The sequence below is a fragment of the Hemicordylus capensis genome, chromosome 1 (genome assembly GCF_027244095.1).
Source record: "Hemicordylus capensis ecotype Gifberg chromosome 1, rHemCap1.1.pri, whole genome shotgun sequence".
NCBI classification, from domain to species: domain Eukaryota; kingdom Metazoa; phylum Chordata; class Lepidosauria; order Squamata; family Cordylidae; genus Hemicordylus; species Hemicordylus capensis.
In genome coordinates, this window is record NC_069657.1 from 180,118,485 (window position 1) to 180,141,599 (window position 23,115).

The 23,115-nt window shown below is 43.2% G+C and overlaps 1 protein-coding gene across 1 annotated transcript in view; it reads left to right on the top strand.

Moving 5' to 3' along the window:
* KIF5C (kinesin family member 5C) overlaps positions 1-23,115 on the top strand; it is a 173,754-nt gene that overhangs the window by 26,969 nt on the left and 123,670 nt on the right. The window contains exon 2 of the mRNA XM_053257583.1: positions 7,016-7,106. Within this exon, the coding sequence (XP_053113558.1) occupies positions 7,016-7,106 (91 nt within the window). The remainder of the gene's footprint in view (positions 1-7,015; positions 7,107-23,115) is intronic.

Sequence of the window (23,115 nt, forward strand, 5' to 3'; positions counted from 1 at the left end):
GTTTACAGCAAAAAAAATAAAATAAAATAAAAATTAACACAAGATGGTAAAAAAGACACAATTAAAATATTAAGTGGGGGGGAAATATTAAACAAATCTGATTTAAAAATGTAAAACAAAAAGCATAAAAGCAAGTTCATTGTGTATAAAAAATAAAATATAAAAATCCATTGATATCAGTAAGCACTACTTTTGAATCCTGGCTAGAAGTAGTGGATCCTCATCCTAGTTTGGGTAAGTGGCTGCAGGGCACTTCATTCCCAAACAAGAGAAGGTGGCAGCAACAGTGATTTAGGAGCATATACTAACATTCAGTTTTGCTGAGGTGTTATATGTACATCTTGTTCTCACATGAAGTGTCCAGTGGGCTTCCATCTGGATTGTTGACTTGGGTCCATTGCTTCACTTCAGTAATGTTGCAGCATTTGTTATTTTCCAGACCATTGACTGAATTCGTGCAGCTCTTATTAATGTAGCCCCCCCACCCTGGGGTGTAGCAAGGTTGGAGTGGGCCCAGAGACAAGATTTTAAAATGACTGCCCCCCTCTGAAGTAAAATTTATATATAGATATTTCCCCTATGTGCCACAATAGAACATCATCCTAAATTATTTCTAAAAAGGTTTTGTAAATTGTGGACGATGCAAGTCATTTAATGGTACTAGAGAAAGACATGCTGTTCTGGTAGCTCCAGGTCTTAACACTCATATGAGTTTTGGAGGATGAATACAACTGAAGGAAGCTTGGACGGGTGCATGGCTGGGGGAGTCAGTCATGTGACTTGCCCTGGGGGGGGCCCTCCGACAACTGTCTTCCCTTGACCTATTATGGTTACGCCCCTGCCCCCCCTTTCAAATTCCATAGCCATGCCTTTAAAGTCACAGTTTACTGTAGTAGATAAAATCTGTTTTAATTTTATAGTTTTTGTTAAAATATCCTTGTTTCTTTGTATGCCATTCCTGCACTGGAGATGATTAATAGTAAATGGCAGGAAAAAGCACTTCTGTGCTGTGGTTTTCATTAAATGTGTTTTGGTTTTTATCCTTCATGATGGCCTTGAGCACAGGGAGAGATAGTGGTAGAGTTCATTTCATGTAATGATCCACATTTGCAAAGTGGTGTGCAAGCATTAAGTAAATTAATTATTTCAGCTTACCGCAGCCTCCAGGTAGAGAACTGTGTCTTGGAGATGACACAGTCTTAATGACAACCTAATACTTGAGGACCCTAAAGGGAATAGAAACCGTCAGTATTGACCATAGCTTGTTAACCTGGTAAAATTGCCCGAGGATAGTTGTATTTTTGCAACATAAATAATCATGATTGTAATGAAAGTTTAAAAGCAATTCTCTCCATAGCAACTGGCTTGCTTGGGTCAGTGAGCACTTCTTAATGTGTTTAAGAGCTTCAAGCATCAGAGCTCTCATCTTGGCAAGTCTGTTTTCATGTGCTTTGCCTTCGCTTACAGGGTTGTTCTGCAGATGAATTGGGACAGTCCTCTTGTATGACACTTTGGAGGAAGCATAGGGTAGAAATGTGTTTTTAAAAAATTATTGCTGCCTCTGGCACCATGAAAGGGCACCCTGATTTATTTTCAGAGCTGGCCGGCCTGTGAGGCTGATGGCTAGTATGATATCTATATACTGCTTTTCAACAAAAGTTATCAAAGCAGTTTACATATAAATAGGATGGTTCCCTGTCCCAGAAGAATTCTCGGTCTAAAACTGGCAGATTGCCAGAGGCAGTGACCTGCCTCCATCAGCCACCTTAGCCTCCCTCTGGCTGATACTCTCCTTATCTGTTAGTGTGACAAATCCGTTAAAATTGCCACTGTTGCTGCTCTTGTGATTTTAAAAAGGAATTGAGGAGGAAAGGAGGGATGGATGCTCCAGACAACCACTCCTCTTCTCCACGCTTCCCTTTAAAAATTAAGTAGAGTTGAGATCATTTTGGCTCCAAGACCACTAATCATCTACTTCACTAGGTAAAACTGCATGTGCCCGGCTCCATGCTAGCAAATCGGGCTTCCTACCCTTTTAAAGTTTGAGAATTCAGTAGGGAGTGGAAAGAGCAATAGCCGATCTGCTGTCAGAAGGGAGAAGGTTGCATGCTTTGTCAGTGTCTGCGCCACCTCAGGTGCTTGGGGCAGGACTTAAGCCAGACCTGTTAGTTTTAAATTACATTGCATTTAAGCCACGTTCTTTCCCTAAGGAGCTTGGGCTAGTGTTTATGGCCTTCCCCTTTTATTCTTGCAACAGGCCAATGAGATGCATTAGGCTGAGAATACTTGGTCTAAGATCACCCAGTGAACCTCATGGTAAAGCAGGGATTTCTCCACAGCACACTTTCCACCTGATCAAAGTTGCTTTGCTTTCTCTTCCCTTCTCCCCTCCCCAGTCGTCCATCTCTATTGATGCTGGGCTGAGTCAAAGAATGTAGCTGGCTTTTGAAAGACACTACTCAATTTGTCGGTCTGTTCAGGAAACCCAAGGCCAAGCTTTAATGAATTATTGCAACATGTTTTGTCCATTTTAGTTAAGGTCAGTAAACTGTCACCTTATCCATTCAATAAACACTTTTTCTTGGATCAGGGAGACATCTCTCAGGTCTTGCCGTTCCTTGGTACTTTTCATTCTTAGGCTTGTTGAGGGTGATAGAGAACTTGGATGTGGCATTGGTTCTGTGATTTAGAATTACAGATTTACTTTTTCCATTAAAACTGTGAGTTCAACAAGCCAATCGGAAAATCCAGGGGCTTCCTTAATATTCATATCCTTTCTTATAAACATTTTGTAAATGAGTAGGACTGCTAATAGTCATTTCATAATGTTGACTGGAGAATTGAAAGCTACATTTCATTTGTAAGTGAGGTTTAGGTAACCCGGGCCTTGACAAGGACATTTGGAATATTCTTTTATGAGTTAATTAAAATTAATTATACACTGGGGAGAAAGAAGGGGGGGAAAGAGATCTAAAAGTGCTAAATGACTGGAGAAAATCGCTTTATAAAAATGAATACCTTACCAGAGTTGTGACCAGAATATGGCAGGCAGACTTTGCTCAAATATATTTGAAATGGGAAATACGGTATTGACCCAAATAGAAGGAGTCTCTGAATTTAAGACGATCTCTTAAAAGAGAGAAGTTAAACAGGTTATACCTGTATTTACCCCAAAGAAAGAGGACATGAATTCAAGTTCTCCCCTATATTTAACAAGAAAGAACTGGGAATAAACCTTGTCCTGGATTTGCATAAATACAATATACAGGAATGGCGTTAAAAGAGTACAATGCTGCAGTTAATTAAAGAAGGATTTGCATTTTATGTTTTTATCGTACAGCAGCACATTTTGTATATTGAGAAGTGGTTTGATTATTGCATATTTTATCTACTTTTGGGAGAACTGCATATGGTACATGGAATTGTAAGGATAAGATATTATCAAACACAAATACCAACCATTGTATTTTTTGAGGTGGTTTAAAGATAGTTTCAAACCATATTTGTCACTGATATGTGTTGAATGAACTTCAGTACAGCTTTATGACAGAATGATTTTTTACTTTGCAGGGGCAACACATCTCCCTTTTGATTTATATCCAGATTTGTTAGATGTGGATATAAATCCAATGTACAACCATGTGGTGGCTCAAACACAAAGCGGAAGAAGCCTACAAGCTTATCAAAATGTATTTGCAGCTGCCTAGAAGAATAATATGCAGTTAGGACTCAGTATTATCCTGCTGTACTAATTCATTCTAAATATTATTTCACCAGTGGTATCTGAGAAAATTCAAACTCTTCCCAGTCTTTAGAACAGTCTTTGGGTGGTGGGAAAATCCTACAGAAGTGCATAACATGAAGTTAATTATATCCCGCTTTGGTAGAACTGGCCCAAAGTTATACCATGCTGGGAATAGTGCTTGACATCAAGAAGTTTATAGACACCTTCTACCTAGGGTCTCCTTAGTGTTGCTTTAAGATGTTGAAAAAGAATATGGGCGGGGTGGATCTTGGATGATTATGTACTTAGCAACTGCAAAGTGTGTTGGCCTATTGAAGGAGGAAAAAAAGTATGTTTCATGCATTCTGCCAGTGGATGAGTTAACCAAAATTATAGACATTAGGATAATAGGCATAGGAAATTAGCAGATGCTTTTATTAAGAATGCCCCCTCCCCACGCTTGACTGATTACAGTTTTGCTCTGATACAAATTGCCTCTGAAGTTTGAGAAGTGTGTTTGCCTGGGTCTAAAGGCTTACAAATAGAATTCCACTAGTGAAATGGGATTTTCCAACTTCCACCTCCTCCCTTTCTTGCCACTCGTAACTGCAGACCTATATTTTCCAGCTAGCTGCAATGAGTTTATGATAGATTATTCATCTGAGTTCTAAAGAGTCATTCATGTTGTCATATAGGCTTGTAAAAAGACTGGCTCTATAGCAAAGCTGATATGGACCATGGGATGTTAGCTTTTTCATGTTGCTTGGTTAAAATGCATCAATCTTAGTCTTGGTTGGAGACTGTACAATACACAATTTATATGCTTTCAGCCCTTAAATTGTTTGTGTAGATGCCTAAAAGGGGGCAAAAGTTGAATTTTCATGGTAGCCACTGGACTAAATTTGTGTCTTGAAGGCCTGGCATGACATGTTTTATTACTGTAATTTGTAGCTTTTAGACCATTATGATAAAAGACTGGATTTATAGTGAATATCACACATTGTTCTTGAAACATGATAGACTGCAAGTGAGATTTTATGTGTGAACACTATAGATAAAATATTGCTTTATGAATGTGGTACTTGCACAAATTTTTGCGAGCAGTTTTCAGAACTTTAAGTTAAGCAGGTGACAGGTTTATAGCCTATTTTGTAGAGAAACCAAAATGATTGAAGGTAATGGAGCACAAGTGTTAGACCATCTGGCTGTGGACTGCAGATGTGACTGAGAAACTGAACAGTATAACAAGTGGAATTGACTTGCCTGGGAGCTAGTTCCACAGTCCCTAATTATCTGGTTGACAATCTTTTTTAAGAGACTGTATTTTGAATTGGGCAAGAACTGAAGGGCGAGCAACTTTGGCTCTGCCCTCCAGTTCACTCCTAAGCAAGACTGAAGGCAAGGGGCTCTTTACCCTTCATGTGAGCCAGGCTTTGCTTAGGTCTTAGTTCATGGATATGACTCAGCAGTGTAAGGGGAAACATGAGTCAACTCAACATAATTTCTGTTGCTGTTCATATTGGTTGGGAGGGATTGAAAAGAGCGTTTTCAATCCCTGTATCTCTTGAGAACAGAATACAATGTATGCCATACAGACTCTGCCAAACATGGCTTCCTAGTGGAGGCTACAGAGTGGATGGTTTTGGCAGATTTCCCACATCATGTTGCCTTGTCCTGCCTGTAACATATTTACTGCATGGACTGGAGCCATGAAAATGGCATCTAATGTTCCCATCAGTTTCAGGTGCTGGTAGGGAAGCTTACAATGTGATGGCTTGGCTTCATGGCACACTACCTGCCATTCTGACTAACAAAGTGCCAGTTTTATGTGAGAAGTGGTGGTGCTGCTGGGTTCAACCAAGGCAGCACCAACACTTACATGGGTGGTTGTTTGTGGTTTTTTTGGATGATCTCCCCTTTCTCCAGGGAGTTTTCCACACAGTTTTCTGCAAGGCTTTACTGCTAATTCAACACTATCCAAAAAACACAATTCAAAAAGTGGATGTTTTACCCTAGATATAAATTGGGTTGCACTCTAATGAGCAGTGAAAAACCTGGATTGTGTGTGAAGTGCTCCCCGATAGCTCACAGGGACTTTGGGGTAAATCTGCCAAATATGTGAATGCACCCGCTCTATTCCAAAGGAGATGCGGGCTAAAAGCCGGTTGTGGAAGACTTCCAGAAGTGCTCTGTGTTGCCTGAGAATATGTCCCCGTGGGCTGTGTGACCCTCTGATATATTCTCAGAGTGCTTCTGAGTGGAAAGGGAGGTCGTTGAGTGATTGCTCATGCTGTGCTGAACCCAACAGCATCGCTGTGTTAGTCAGGATGTCGGCCAGTGAATGCTTCTGTGTGTTGCAGCCCAAAGGGGTTGCGAATGCTTCTAGTATGCTTGTGACAGACACGTGGGTTACATTTCTGTGTGTGTTTTGGGGTGGGGTGGAGTGGTTTTTGGGATTGGCAGTTGTGCTGTCAAGGATGGCTGTTGTGCAGGATATGAAGGCCCTGGGAATCTAATTTGGCTGCTAGTTCATTCTTAAAACTGTTTGTTTATTATTACTCTGTGTAAACCACCCTGAACCATTTTTGGAAGGGTGGAATAGAAATCTAATAAATAATAAATAAATAAATAAATACAAACCTTTGACACATTGTATTTGACGTTAGGAGCCAGACAATGGATGCTTGGCTGAATTACCAGACTTAGTGAGGGACATTGTGGAGGGGGAGAATAAATGGTCTTCTCTTTATCCTCTTTACAAGTAACATACATAGAACAGAAACATGGCTGTATGGGACAAAAATGTTTTGTTAAAATATTTTGATATTTTCTGAATATCCAAGTTTAGGTGCAACAATTAAATTTCTATTAGTGCCATGGCTTCCTAGTGCCATGGATTTGTCAAGTTGTGCTCTCTTTCCCTTTTTGGTCAAATTGGTTGGATAGTTTGAGGAATATTTGTACATTTCGGCTTTTCTAGACTAGCAATGGGAGCAGCATTGCTACAGCAGTGATGCAAACCTTAGGAGCTGGGGAGGTTCTGTGCATTTGCTAAGATTGTACACAGGCTCTTCATGCAGCCTTTGTCCGGTGCTGTGCAGTATGTAAACTTCATACAGTTATAAGAAACTAGAACATCACCTAGCATTTGCTATCTCAAAGCCCAGTTACAGCAGCTTTTGTAGTGGGTAGCAATCCTTATTTGAGCAGGTTTGTCATTTTGAATTTAATTTTATATTCGTGTGTTTAATGTGTCTCCTAAAAATATATTTCTTTTTTTTTTAATTCTAGCAAGGGAAGCCGTATGTCTTTGACAGAGTGTTACCTCCCAACACATCGCAGGAGCAAGTCTATAATGCATGTGCCAAGCAGATTGTTAAAGGTAAGAGATGTCAAATTAATTTTTGTGTGAGAAAAATGCAACTGTTTCACAGTCCAGTATCTACTGACCATATTGTTCTGTCCACATTGGACTTAAACTTGGGTTAAAAAGTTGGGTTTTTCTGCTGTGGATTTGATACCATGTTGCTTGAGAAACATGTATCAGTTTTAAAATGCTGTTAGATTTCTTTCTAGTTTTTTGGTTGGTAACTACTTCATCAGTGAGAGCCACAAATGATATGGTGCAGCCCTGTAGCTTTACTGATAATGAACTGTGAATTGTATGCCTGTATGTGAGCCTATGTACTGACCATTAAACCACAGTTGTTATAATTATTAGTTGCACTATACTAATGAAAGCATGTATACATTCTTCTAGCTACAAGTTAACATGTTAAGAACAATGGGAGAGAGTGGACTAGGTAGCAAATCGTACTTTTGCACTGTTTTTTTTTTTAAACCTTCTCTATACTCTAGCATGATGTCCCTGCCTGTTTCCCAAGTGCTCTGGTCAGACCAGAGGGCTTTGGGGAGAGAATAGTGAACAGCTAAGATATGTGGACAACTTGTTTTCTTTACATTTCTCCTGATCTGGTAGAAGCTGGACATGTAGATTTTGCTTAAGTAGGATCTATAGACTTCCATTCCCAACCCATAGATCTTCCATGATGGATCTTTCAACTTTACTTTTTTGTAATGGAAGTGGAGAAAGGAATAGTCACGGGCATGTTAACTTCTAATGATCTTGCTCTTGAAGGGTATCCATGATGAGGGTACTTATCAGAAGTTAGGTTCTTTTTTTCACAGTGTAGGAGGTCATCCCTGAAGATAGTTTGTGAACCCAACATGCTCCACACAGACAGGTCTAGATTTAAACTGAAACAAGGCTTGCTTCCGGTGCTCAGGAGGTGCCAAGCTTCAGTTTCTTGCTCAGAATTTCAGGACAGCAAAAGAACACCTATCTTTTGCCATTTAGGCTAGCTTCTTCATTTTTTCTCTCCCTCCCTGTTTGCTTTTCTTTTACCTTCTTTTTATTTGTTGTACTCTCTCTGGATGGAATTCTCCCTCTCTGAGGGACCACAGTCAGAGTGGAGAGGCAGGGCTTTGCTTAAATATCCCCTGATTTGGGCCCAAGAGCTCCCATTCTGCTTCTCCCTGCAGAGCACTGCACTGCCTCCTCCATCACTGAAAAGCCTGGACTCCCCAAAGAAGGTGCACAAAAAAGCCTCCAAGAAGGCTAAGACCTGCAGGTGTGATCTCCCAAACAGCACAAGAAGTCAAAGCTGCTCATGGTGCAACTCAAAGAGCGGCGACAGCTGCAGGTGATCTGCAAAGAAGTGTCTGTCTGCCCCACCACTTGAGGGTGGCTTGAATCATTTATTCCATAGTTCCCAAATGGGGTGGTTCATGGAGGGCAGTATTGGATCTGAAGTACTTCAAGTGCTTCTTTTGAAAGTTTTGTATGGAATCCCCTTGAACCATCAAGGAGATGATCTGGCCACATGATTTCTTGGCCTCCATAGACCTCTCTGAGGCCTATCTCCATGTCCTATCCTCCCTGCCCATTGGAAGTTCCTCAGATTCTGTTACGATGATCAATACTTCCAATATAGGGCTCTGCCCTTCAGCCTATTATCAGCACCTCAAGTCTTCACCAAGATAATGGTGGCATCCATTGTGCACATGAGGATGCGTGGCATCCACGTTCACCTGTATTTGCACAATCTCCCACTCCTCCAGGGTGCTCTTCAATGCCACATCAGCTACTGTCTCGCTTGCCCGTGACCAGAGGGAGAAGATGACGTTGCTTCTCTCCTTCCTCCTAAAAAGGTCCAGACCTGATGTTCCTCTCCCAGATACTGGGTTCCATGATTGCCTGTTTGGAATGCACCCTGTGGGCCAGGTGGCACTCTCACCCTCTCCAGTGGCATCTATCCTCTCCCCCAGAAGCTCCATCATCGGTTCCGTTGCTGGTTGTCCATGGTGTTGTTCAAGGGTCTTCCGCTGGCCAGCCCAATTTGGATCATCATCACCACTGATGCCAGTTTCGTGGGTTGGGGGACCCATTGCAATAACCAGTATGCCCAGGGCAAGTGGAGTCCCAGTGAGAGCCTTCACAACATCAACTGGCTAGAACTCCATGCAGTCCACTTAGCCCTGCAGCATTTCCTACCACTCATCCGCATCTGTCATGTTATCATTCCCATAGACCACATCACAGCCAAGTCCATCTCAATCACCAGGGAGGCACCAGATCACCCTCTCTGATGGTGGAATCCTACTATCTCTTCCACGGGGCAGAACTCCACATGGCATGTATCACCACAGAACATCTGAGCGGTGTTGCCAATCATCAAGCCAACTGACCCAGTTGCCAGTCTTAACAACCCAGCAGAGTGGATTTTTCACTCCAAAGTGTTCCTGCCTGACCTGCTTATTAGGTTAACCCCAGGGTGGATTTGCTTGCCCCCCTCATGATCACCTCCTCCCCAGGTTCTTCTACTCCCCACTAGCAGATGCGACAGATGCACTAGCAGTTCCCTGGACTTCTTTGCCTTCCCTCCAGCAGCTGTCATACAGAAGATTATTTGGAAGATGGAGTCAGAACAGGTGGAACTCATCCTGATTGCTCTTCATTGGCCTCCAACCATGGTTTTCAGACCTTATGGCCCTCTCAATCCACCCTCTCTGGCATCTCATCCTCCAACTAGACCTTGTCTCTCGGGCCCCGTTCACCTTCCAGACCCAGAGAGGCTCCAGCTTTGCACCTGGAGGTTGAGCACTTGTCCTTAGCCAAGAAGGATTATTCTCCCACTCAGGATTATTCAACCAGACTCGGTGGTACTCAAACCAGATCCTACTTTTTTTAACCCAAGGTCAACTCAACCTTCTACCAGTCTCAAGATACCATCTTGCCATCCTTTTGTGCTGCTCCCCTCCATCCTAAAGAGAGGACCTGGCATACCTTGGATGTATGGAGGGCCTTTTGCATTTACATTAGGCGTACCAAGGACCTTCACCATTCTGACTCACTCTTTGTTTGCTTTCATCCCTCCTTACTGGGTGCCAAGATTTCCAAAGTCTCACTCACCAGGTGGATCCGGGCTTGCATTACTTTAGCCTACGAGTCCCTGAAGCTCCCAGTTCTGTCAGAATCATTTTATTTGCGGCCATAAGCCAAACAAAATTAAAACTGTTGACTGTTACCAGGCATATATATATGCAACATAAAATAACTAAAAGATACACAATCGGTCTCATAAAACCCCATGATGAGAGGTCAATTTCATAGCCTCATAAGTAATACACGCATTAACATCAGCAAGACATAAATTAAGATAAAATGAGTCCGGCCTGCCTGGAAACTGATCAAATAAGGGGGTCAGTAATTCTTTCCTTGAGTCATGGAACAGAGGGCAGTACAAAAGTACATGAGCAACTGTTTCTAAGCAGCCCTCACCACAAGAACATAGCCCCGATGCAGGGGCATCCTTGCAAAACCTTCTAAGGAGCAAGGCAGAGAGTAGAACATTCAGCCTGGCTCTTGCAAAGGCTGACCTCAGTTTGACCAGATGAATTACTGGGAAGATATTTGGCAGGATTATTACGAGCAGGATGGGAAATTCCAAGATATATGGGAGAACAACATCTATTCGCTAGGGAGACAAGGCGTTGATACTCAATGTCTCTAAGACGTCGGATCGTAATAGCCTTGGCGCTGGTAAGAGAGAGGGACAGTAAACTGGACGGAGAAAGCCCCAAACTCAGCACTTTTTGGGTAACCACAGATAGCCAGGAGTTAGGGAAGTTGTTTCTCCACATAAATTGGATGCACAATGATCCCTGAGACCCAAGGCAGAAGCTAAGCCAGTGAATTAGTGTAAGCTCCCAAGCCCAACAGGCAATGGAATAGGAACCCTACTCCAGGCACAAAGCGGTTTAAGAAACACATTTTGGCACTCTAAAGATAGCTCTGAGAAATCTGGACTGAATAGAATCCATCTCCAACTATATCCCCTGAATCCAAAGTGGAGCCCCAAAGAGCATTTGAGCTACAATTTTGACTCTGAACACTCTAAGAGCCATAGGTATGTATTGACCACCTCTGGTGGGGCGGGAGGTGGGGGAGAGAAAAGCATATAATGTGGAACGTGCAGTTTGGATCGCATGTAAATGCTGAGATTTCCAATTAAGGTTTGACTGGAAATAAATACCAAGGTATTTAAACTTAAAAACCTGGTCATTCTTGATGTGGTTGATACTCCAGCTGTAAACTTTCCTGGTGTTAGAAAACACCAGCACCTTAGATTTAGCAAAGTTGATGGTAAGATGGTTTATCATTGAATATTGGGCAAATGTTCTCAAAAGTCTGAGGAGACCAATTTGGATCTGGGACAAAAGGATCAAATCATCTGCATATAGGAGCACCGGAACCCAATGGTCTGCCAGGTTGGGGGAGTGAGGGTCCACTTTATTCAACTCAGAGGCCAGGTCATTAATAAATAAATTAAAAAGGGCTGGGGCCAAAAGACAACTTTCCCTGACTCCTCTAAATGTGGCAATGGGGTCTGCCAGAGCCCCTTTCGGGTCAAACCTGACACGAATAGAGGAGTCAGCACAGAGTTGTTTTATCAGAAATAAGTCTTCTATCAATAGATGTTGTTGCAAGTTTGGCCCATAATAGCTCTCTAGGTATAGAGTCGAAAGCAGCCTGGAGATCCATAAATGCAACGAAAAGTTTGCCCTTAGAAGTACTTGTGTACTTTCACGAAGAAATGTGAGCGGGAAGTCCATCTTTTATGTGTGTATTTGTAATGAATGACAATATTGCTATTGTTAAAATTAATAAAAAATGAATTTGGGAAAAAAAAGAAGTACTTGTGTACTTAGCGGCCAAATGATGCAATAACATACAATGGTCCAGGGTGGAATATTTTGCCCGAAAGTCAGCCTCTTCAGGACCAAGAACATTAAAGTCAAGCATCCAGGCCTCCAACTTAGCCAATAGATAGCGCTCATAAAGCTTGCCCACTATTGACAAAAGACTAATTGGTCTGTAGTTGGAAGGATCTGAGTGAGAGCCATGTTTATAAATGGGTATCACAATGGCCTCCTTCGAAGAGGGGGGAATAATGCCGGTATTATTGATTGAAGAGAACAGGCTGGCCAGAACAGGAGTCCACCAATCCAAGTTGGCCAACAAAGTCTCAGAGAGGATGCGATCTGGAACAGGTGCCTTACCTCTCTTTAAAGCTGAAGCTAAACTGAGTATATCAGCAGAAGTCACAGGGGGCCATAAGGGTAGCCTCTCTGGAACAAGGAGATCATTGTTTAAAAGGGATACATCCAAGTTAAAAAGAGATCTAAAATGGGCAACCCAGGCTTGAGCAGGCACCCTGGAGCTCACACTAGTTTGATTAAACTCAGATTCGATATGCCAAAAAGTGCCATTATCTCTAACCTGAGTGGCCAGAATCAGTTTACTCCAAGTAGTTTTCAATTCTTGGGATTTGGCTGATTTAATACATTTTTTTATAGGCTCTCTTGATAGTAAAATATCCAGAAGGAAGTTCATGGAATGTACCAGATCTATAGGTATTATACAAATTCCTGCCCAGTAACTCCTGGCACTGGGAATCAAACCACCCCTTGCTATCGTTCCTTCTGCAGGATTTAAGTGATTTTGATTGATCTAACCTCCTGAATTTATAAGACACAATTCCTTCCAACTCCACATAGGAGGAGATTGTCACCTCATCCGACTGAGCCAGTAAAACTGCGGAGCGAAGAGCAATACCAGGAAAAGATGGGTATAAGATATTCAGTTCATTCTCCACTGCTAGAGACCACTTTAGCCTTCCCCATGCCCTAGGAGGAGAGGACCACTTCTGACTAAGTAAAAAATGGTCCCGGTTAGGCCGGGGCAAATCGAGGAATGTATGAAGAGGTAGATGGTCACTAAAAGCTTGCTCCCCCACCACAAACTCTGTCACCCTAGAAAAAGGCTGGGGGGAAACCAAAATGTAGTCAATCACACTACAGCCATGTGAGGACAGATACTGTATGTGAATTCACCTGGGATATCAGGAGAGATGGAGCCATTTAGGAAACTCAGGTTATGTGAGCGAACAAGATGTAACAAAAGAGACCCCACCTTATTAATAACTGTATCTTTGGAAAGATGAGTGGAAGCTTGGGGGCCCTCAGTGAAATCTCCCCCATGCCATAGAGAGGAGGAATATACAGAGGTATCGTCGTGGCCACATCTTGAATTAAAATCACCCGCAAGCAAAATAGTTGCATGTGGGGAACTCAAGAAAATAGCCAAAATATAGCTATCCAGTTGTTTCCATATATGAACATGAGAACTATGCGAGGAACCAGGAGGTATATAAACATTGATAAACACTAGTTCCTCGTGTCGAGTTTGATTTGAAGGACAGCCATAGCGTAATGAGAAAGATCAGTAAGGCGGGTGGAAACCACATTTAAAGAAAGGGAAATACAGCAGGCCAAGCCTCCTTTGGGTCTCCCCCTAGAAGATTCAACATGGGCAGCCAGTTGGTAAACCACATACCCATTAATATATAAATGGTCTTTAGCCCAGGTTTCCTGAAGCAATAACACATCCCATTTGCATAGAAAGGAAATAAATGCGGGATCCGAGCTTTTCGCAGCCCACCCGGCAATGTTCCAGCTGGTCAAAGACCACTTGGGATGGCTGCTGACAGGAAGACAAATATCCAAGCTCTTAGTAGGGGGAGGGACCAAAGACAGGGGGAGAGAAACATGCTCATGTGAGTCATATGGAGGGACTGTTTGGGGGACGGGAAAACTATGTGGATTTGCATAAGAAAATAAAGGGGCAATAGGGTCAGGGACTACACAAACCCGGCTGCTACCAACAGCCTTCCGAGGTATCAGAGCTGATTGGGGGTGGGTGGCTGGATCAGGGGATCTGGATGATCACGACCTACAGAGAAAAAAATAGTAATTTTGGTTTGACTTAGATGAGAAACCGGCAAATTAAATTCTGTGCTAGAACAGATCGTCCCATGAGGGAGCAAAGCTGAAGATCCTTCCAAAGCAGAGCCTGGGAAGGAAATTGGGCTCCCAGAAGAAACAGTGAGAAAATTGTTCCTAGATTTACGGTTTTCAGCCAAGATAAACTCAAGGCGAGATAATTTGGCAATATTCAGCCAGAGGCCGTCCTTAAGGAGGGAGGAGGGATCGGAGGTCATATCCGACTTCCAGTGACTGTTGCTGGTGTCTCTCTTATGTTTCGTTTTAGAATGTGAGCCCTTTGGGGACAGGGAGCCATCTTATTTATTTGTTGTTTCTCTTTGTAAACCGCCCTGAGCTATTTTTGGAAGGGCGGTATAGAAATCGAAATAATAATGATAATAATAATAATCATCATCCTCCACCACAGATGACTCCGACATGTCGGACAAGGTAGGCAACTGGTAGGTTCTCCGAGGGCCCTGGTCGGCGGCAGGAGATACTATCGGAGGCACAGGAATAAACAGGTCATGAATAAACGAATCCGGGGTTGGGCCAACTTCCGAAATAATCAATGGGACAAAATCCTTGGACTCCCCCGGAGGAAATAAGGCAGAGTCAAAAGATGTAGAAGAAACAGACACAGGGGACACCAGGAGATCTTCATCCCAGGAACAGACTGGAAGATCAGATGTTAAAGAACACCGCCGGGCTTCTTTATAGATGGAAGAGGATCCCCTCGGAGCACTTGACTGAGAAGAATCGATGGGCACCTGAGAGACCCTGTTCCTAACTTCACCAGGATTGATACATTCTGTAAAAACGCATCTAGGGACGATATGCCACTTTGCCAAGTGGTCCCTCATGCGTAACAAGGACAGAGGAATCAAATCTCTGGTAAACATCAGCTGTAGTTTTAATATATAAGGTGATGCAGAATCTAGCAGGGAAAAGGCCTCGAGATCAACAGTGTAAGGATGAAATGCTAACAGTGAGGCAAGCGAGCTAACAATTTGATCCTTTGAGTGCCATCTGTCTCTATTACAAGGGTTCAGAAAAATGTCCAAGAACAGTTGATTAGATTGGTAAATTAAAGAGTAAGAAGACTTCTCATCAGCACATACCCTTTCCTTTTCAGCCAAAGACGTTCGTAAAGGGGTTCCTCTATGTTGATGATGAGGGCTCTGGGCCAGAGAAGTCGGGAAGAAATAAGAAAACATCTCTGTCTGGGTCCCTGCTTCAGTAGTAGGGAAGAAGCCCTTGTTAGACTTATTAAGTGGATTACCGTCCAGTCGATAACACCTAGAGGCATTCCTTGTCTCAGATAGCAGCTGGTCTAAAAGCTCAGTAACAGCTGTGAGACGATGGAAAAGCAGCTGCAAGGGCTTCTGAACCAGAAGAGCCATACTGGACGCAGATCCCTCTGTAAGCTCAAACGAAGGCTTTTGGCTTGTGGCTGGTCCTTGCTTGGAAAGAGGAGAGGTAGCAGGAGTTTCCAGCAAAGTAAGAGATGGTTCCTCGGCTCCACTCTCCATCTGGGCAGCAGGTAAAGCTGAAGAAGTCATATGGGCCACAGAGCGTACAGAGGAGTCCAAACAGCAGGCTCTGAAGGGTGGCTAGGCAAAGCAAAATTGCCCTCCTCCATATTATACTTAGAATTACAGCTTAATTGTGCATGGGAGGACAGCTGGGAAGATTCTGTGTGGCATCACTGCCCACCCGACTCTACATTAGCAGCCTTCTCTGCCCATGCCCCACTTCTTGAAATATGTAAATCATGGTAGAGGACGATAGATTATCCTCCTATCATACAATTCATTAAAGATTACAAGATTGCTTCATTCCAGTCTGTGCAGGTGGCCTTTGGTCTCACTGTCCTTCATCAGGTCATTTAATTTCATGCTATCCCACCTTCTTATTCACCACTTCGGCACATCCCCTTCTGATGGATTACCTCTGACACTGTGGGAAAAGAAACACTGATCTTACCATGAAGGGTTCTTTTTCACAGTGTATAGAAGTCATCTGACCTACCTGTGGATGTATCTCTCTTCCTCCATGGTATTGGGTTATGTTTTTGAGGGGCGGTGGTGACTCCCAGGGTGTTCAGTTAGAAAATTTATCTTCCTATTTTTCTTATTCATGTTCTTACCTTTCTGTTTATCCTTGGCTATCTCTATCTTTGTCTGAACACCTCTGCACGATGGTCCTGGAACTGGAGCTTGGCTCATCCCGAGCACCAGAAGCAAGCCTCGTTTCAGCTAAATCTAGTCCTCTTGGTGTGGAGCATGTTGAGTCCATAGTGTATTCTGATGGATGACCCCCATACATTGTGAAAAAGAACCTTCCGCATTAAGACGAATGTTTCTTTCTAGAAGAATTCCTTGTCTGCCAGTGTACTGCTTTTGAAAAGAGTGTCTCTATTTTAAAGATCCTAAAATCATCAAAACAGTGGCATTTTCTGTATTAGCTGGAAGGAATTCCAGAACAAAGCTGACGGGAGAATCTGTTAAATCTCATGAAAAACCTGTTGACGGTAGTTCTGTTTTAACAAAACTATTTTGATGTTGAAATGTATGACTCGGTTAAAGATTACACTAGATAAGTGAAAATATTTTGACATTTTAATGAAAATAATATGTTGTGTATTTTGGATATTTAAAATTTTTATATTTCCTTTGTCTTTGTGCTGCTGTGTATGCTGTGACTGTTTAAAAACAGAAACTCTTACAAGTGTGTTACCAGTCGAATGACCAACCCTAGTCTACTGACCAGAATAATCCTGAGTGTCATCAGTGTACCTTATGGAGATCAAAATGCTACTCTCTGCCTTGCTCCATCCTGGCAAAATATGGGTTACAGTGCTTAAATGCTCTGAAAGCTGCATCTACATTATGGTTTTTTTAACCCTAAACCCTCTCTCATATAAGCAAGCATTGGGTTTTTTGCTGTATTTGCTGACTGCTGTATTGTGATGTATGGCCAATATTACAGATTGCTGCCTTCAGTACTCCAATATACTTCGTTGTTATATAAGGCTTTGGTAGTCTTGACTGTTGGTGGGCTTATCTACATAGCTCACACACAGTCCCTCTCCTGGGAAGATCAGTGCATGATCTGTGGCTTCCTGGGACTTCAGCTCTGTTTTTCTTTAGAATTTTCCACACCTTTGAGCATATTAATGTGAATTTAGTAGCTTTTGCTGGTACAAATTTGCATCTGTAGTGCATTTTTATCAGGACTCAAATTAACCTTATTTATTTATTTTATTAAATTTCTATACCGTCTAACCCAGAGGCTCTAGGCAGTTCACATGAATAAAACCAATAAAAAGATAGATAAGCTGTTAAAAACAATTAAAAATTAAAACCATTTAAGAATCACTGAAACCAGGCTAAAAAAGTATGTCTTTAGGGCTCTTTTTAAAGGCTAGTAATGATATTGAGCCTCAAATATCTATAGGAAGTTTTTTCCACAACCCAGGAGTGACTACAGAGATGAGTTGCTGCCAGGTGAGTTGACAGCAGCCAGAGATGGACCTCTCTCAATGACCTTGGTGTGTGGTGGGGATCATGCTGAAAAAGGCGCTCTCCCAGGTAGCTTGGTCCTAAGTCTTTTAGGGCTTTAAAGATAATTACTAACACTCTGTATCTTGCATGGAAACCTATCAGCAACCAGTCCAGTTGTTTTAAAACAGGCATGATATCATCTCTCCGAGAAACCCCAGAGACCAATCTGGCTGCCGCAGTTAGAACTAACTAAGTTTCTGTACACACAAAGGCAGCCCCATGTAGAGTGCATTGCAGTAGTCAATCCTAGAGGTTGCCAGAGAGTGCACCACAGTTTTGAGATCATTATCTTCAAAGAACAGATGCAACTGTTGTATCAACTGAAGTTGATAGAAAGTGCTATGGCCAGGGTGAGACCTGGGTCAAGAAGCATTCCCATACTACGTACCTGTTGATTTTGTGGAGAGTGCAACCCCATCCAGAACAGGAAGTTCTATCATGTCCCTTGAATTATGTCCCTTACCATGAGTACCTCAGTCTTGCTTGGATTCAGCTTCAATTTATTCCCCACCCAGTGCATTACTGCTTGTAGGCAGACATTTAGCAGGGCTATACCATTTCCTGATGATGATGTTACAGAGAAATATATTTGGGTGTCATCAGCATATTGAGAGTACTCTGCTCCAAACCTCCTGATGGTTTCATGTAGATGTTACAAAGCATTGGAGATAGGATGGAGCCCTGAGGGACACCATACAATAGCTGTCGTTTCAGAGAACAGCTATATCCGAGTGACACCATCTGGAATCTACCAGAGAGATAGGAACAGAGACGCTGCAAAGCAGTACCAGCTATTCCCAAATGACCCAGAAGGATTCCATGGCTGATGGTATCTAAAGCCTCGGGGAGCTCCAAAAGAACTCCCTCTGTCAATTCCTTGGTAGAGATCATCCAACAGGCAGACCAAGGCTGGTTCCATCCCATAGCCTGCTCTAAAGCCAGTTTGAAATTGGTCTAGATAATCAGTATCATCCAAAACTACATGGACTTGATCAGCCTAGTCAACATCAATCACTTTGCCCAACCAAGGGGGTTTGGAGACCAGCCTATAATTATCTATCACTGAGTGCTCTAGAGCAGGCTTTTCTCACAATTGCCTCCCTCAGTGAAGCATTTATGATGTCGACTAGGCCATCTCTTAACAGCCTCCCTGCTAGATTATATAAACTATGTTGGGCACAGATCCAGAGAACAGTTGGTGGGCTGACAAACACCTTGCAGGCAAGCACCTCCAAGGTGCTTGTCTGCAACCTAAGGAGTTGCAAATTGAAACTGATCCATTTTAATGAAACCAGAGGAGTTACTGGACATGCCTACAGTTGACCCCGCTGTAATGGAGTTCCAAATCAGCTTGAATGTGAGATATTTTATCTGCAAAAAAGTTATTTAAAAGCATCACAGTGGGATGATGAAGACTCCAAATTCGGGTTCAGAGAAGAGGGAACCTGAGCTAGTCCTCTCCCAGCTCTGGAGGGCTTCGCTGGATGTGAACATGTGGATGGCATAGAATAGAATTGCTGCATATATTGCCATAGTGTAAGCATTCAGATGAGCTTCATATATATATATATTTACTAGAATCGTTGTTATGATGCACCTTCATGAATCGTTCAGTGAGTATTATATCATGCATTCATTTATTGCTCATGGCAGGGGGCTTATTCCTACACAGTGCCTTGCGACCAGAAACCCTATTTTCAAAGACATGTTTAATATGAAGCTTGTCCCTTTGCTCAGTAATCATTATGTCAATTGAAATGGATACTAGTAGCTGATCATGTTGATCTGCAGTCTTGAATTTGAGTATGCATAGCATAAAGGCATTTGGATGATAAACAGTTGTCGTCCCCCCTCCCTGCCCCCAAGCTCCTCTGAATATCACATAGGAAAATATTGTTTTCGTTCCTCTTAACACTGGATCATTTTAAGGAAAAACATGTCTAGTATGGCACTGTAACTCTTAGAAGTGCATTTTAAAGACTTCTCCTTTGCAATATGTTGCAATTAATTTTTGAAGGCTTAATATACAATCTTCTATATATGGTTTTTCCTCATTTTTCTCTCATGGCCTGCTCTAGTTGTTCGTTAGGAGAATAAAAAGGCTTTAGCCCATTTTCTGTGCAGGGAAATGACTGTCTATCAGCTGAATCCGCTGACTGAAAGGAATTAAGCACCATGGTTACTAGACAGCATAATTGGACTGCATGGAAATAAGAAATGGCCAATGTACACAAGCTGGTGGGCATTTTTCTTTTATTCTGTAGCTATTTACAAGGACATCTGGAGCTTTGGATAATGGCAACATGATATAAAATGATATTTTAATGATTTTCTTGCAATAATTGCCTACTGGGTTCTTTTCCAACCCACAATGAATGAACTATTGACGGCCCTATTTAGGTTATTTGTATGCCTGACTCAGTTGAATAATCAATTTTAAAAATTCAAGGTAAAATGTAGAGTTAGGAAGCTAGTCTATTAGAATGATTTGGTGTATTTTGATTTGTTATAGATTTTATTTATTTTATTAAAGGGAGGAGAGCTGGTGGCTATGGGTCTGCATGGAACCGATTTTGTGCACACCTGGGAGGTGGGCAAGGGCTCCTTTAAGGCGTGGGAAGGGTGCTCTTACCTCCCCCACCATGCTCCCTCCTCCGGCACTGCTGTAAAAACCGCTGGCACAGGGGCAGTTGTATTCTCTCTTGCCGCCCTGGTCAGCGTAATACCAGAAGTGGCATACCCACGTGCCCGCCACTTCCATTATTATGCTGACCAGGGTGGCAAGAGGGAATACAGCCACCCCTGTGCCAACAGTTTTTACAGAAGCACTGGAGGGGGAAGCACAGCAGGGGAGGTAAGACCACCCTCGCCACGCCTTAAAGGAGCCCCCATGTTCGAACTGGTTCAGACGTGAGGGTTCTGAACCTGTTCAGCATTCTAGGAATAGAACACCAAACAGGTTCGTTCACATCCCTACTTGTGGTAAAAAGGAAAGACTGTGCCGTCAAGTCGGTTTCAACTCCTGGCGACCACAAAGCCATGTGGTTTTCTTGGTAGAATACCGGAGTGATTTATTATTTATTTTATTTATTATTTATTTATTTATTTGATTTATATACCGCCCTTCCGAAATGGCTCAGGGCGGTTCACAATTAAAACAACTTATAAAACAGTAAAAAGCTAAAACAAATTAAAACAATAAAACAGCTAACAATTTAAAACATTTTAAACAAAAATAAAACATTATCCCCAGACCCCAGCTCAAGAAAACATAGACTCAGTATAGAGGAAAAGGGCCACAACTTTGTTAACTATTACACACAGCATGGCAGACTGGAACACCAGGTGATTAATCACCCTTAAAGAACAGTGCGGGCCAATAGAAGCAGGTCAGAACTCTGAAATCCTACCCAGCACCCTACTGGGGGGGAGACACCCTGGCTCGGGAATGGGCAGGTACATCCCACCCAATTCCTTCAAAGCCAACCCCCCCTTCTGTAAGAGAGGGTCTGGATACTTCTAGGCATTCGTCCACCCCGGACCGCACAGCCCAAAGGTTAGAGAAGTCCTGAAGCAGGGTTCATGGCAATCATTCTCCCCGTGCCGCACAGGCTACAAAGGAGCGATTAACCAAACACCCCTTTTACATATCCAAGGGTGCTCACCGATGTTCTAACCCTCAAATTGCCACCCCGCCCGCACTGTTCCTGCCATTGTGGTTGACCTAACTCTAAATACGCACCCAGTACACAGAACGGAGTAGGCGAAAAAACCCCCAACAGTGGCCAATGCGTTGGGAGCAAAAAATTCCTACTCGGCCCCGTCAGGCGGCCAGTCGCTAGACCCGCTCTGCACCGGGGAGGGAGGGAGGGGAAAGCCGCTTCTCCTGTGGTTGCCCGACCCCAACTGAAGAGAGAATGGAAAATGGAGGATGGGGCCGGGATCGGTCAATCCTGGCCGAAGCCCGGCCCTTGACCAAAGAGGTCAAACGGAACCCTTCCTGGGCTTCGCGCAGGACAGGCTGTGACAAACTCCCTCCCATCTGCACAAGGCGGGGGGGGGGGGTTATTAAGTCATTAAAAACACTAAATCAAGTTAAAAATTAAAAAATTAAAAGATTAAAATATATATATATACATACATATACATACATACACACAAACACACATACACATATATATACATATATATATATATACACACACACATATACATATATATATATATACACATATACACATACACACATATATACATTTTAAAAGCCCTGAAAGGCCAGGCCAAACAAATATGTTTTAAGGGCCCTCCTGAAGGCCAACAGAGAACTCGAATTACGGATTTCCGCAGGGAGCGCATTCCACAGCTCCGGAGCAGCCACAGAGAAGGCCCGCCTCCGAGTCACCACCAGACGAGCCAGTGGCAACTGGAGACGAACCTCCCCAGATGACCTTAATGTGCGGTGGGAATCGTGCAGAAGAAGGCGCTCTCCAAGGTAACTTGGACCTAAGCCGTTCAGAGCCTTAAAGGTAATCACCAGCACTTTGTACCTTGCCCGGAAACATATCGGCAGCCAGTGTAATTGTTTCAAAATAGGTGTAATATGGTCTCTCCGGGTTACCCCAGAGACCAATCTGGCTGCCGCATTCTGAACTAACTGAAGTTTCCGAACAACGTACAAAGGCAGCCCCACGTAGAGCGCATTGCAATAGTCAAGCCGGGAGGTTACCAGCTGGTGCACCACTGTTTTGAGGTCATCCTCCCCAAGGAATGGACGCAGCTGTCGAATCAGCCGAAGCTGATAGAAAGCACCCCTGGCCACGGCCTCCACCTGAGAGACCAGGGTGAGGCCTGGGTCCAGGAGTACTCCCAAGCTGCGCACCTGCTCCCTTCGGGGAAGTGTAACCCCATCCAGCACAGGGAGATCTAACTCACTCCTCAGATTCTGAGCCCCCACAATGAGCACCTCCGTCTTGCTTGGATTCAGCTTCAATTTGTTCTCCCTCATCCAGCCCATTACTGCCTGTAGGCAGGCATTTAAAGACTGAGTGCCATTTCCTGAAGATGAAAAGGAGAAGTAGATTTGGGTGTCATCAGCATACTGATAACACCCAGCACCAAATCCCCTGATGACTTCACCCAGCGGTTTCATGTAGATATTAAAAAGCATTGGTGACAGAATGGAGCCCTGAGGGACTCCATATAACAGCTCCTGCTTTGAGGAGCGACTGTCACCAAGCTCCACCATCTGGGATCTGCCCGAGAGATAGGAACGGAACCACCGCAAAGCGGTGCCCCCTATTCCCAACCCCTCCAGGCGACCCAGAAGGATACCATGGTCGATGGTATCGAACGCCGCCGAAAGATCCAGGAGGACCAACAGAGTCACACTCCCTCTGTCGATTCCCCGGTAAAGGTCATCCATCAGGCCGACCAAGGCTG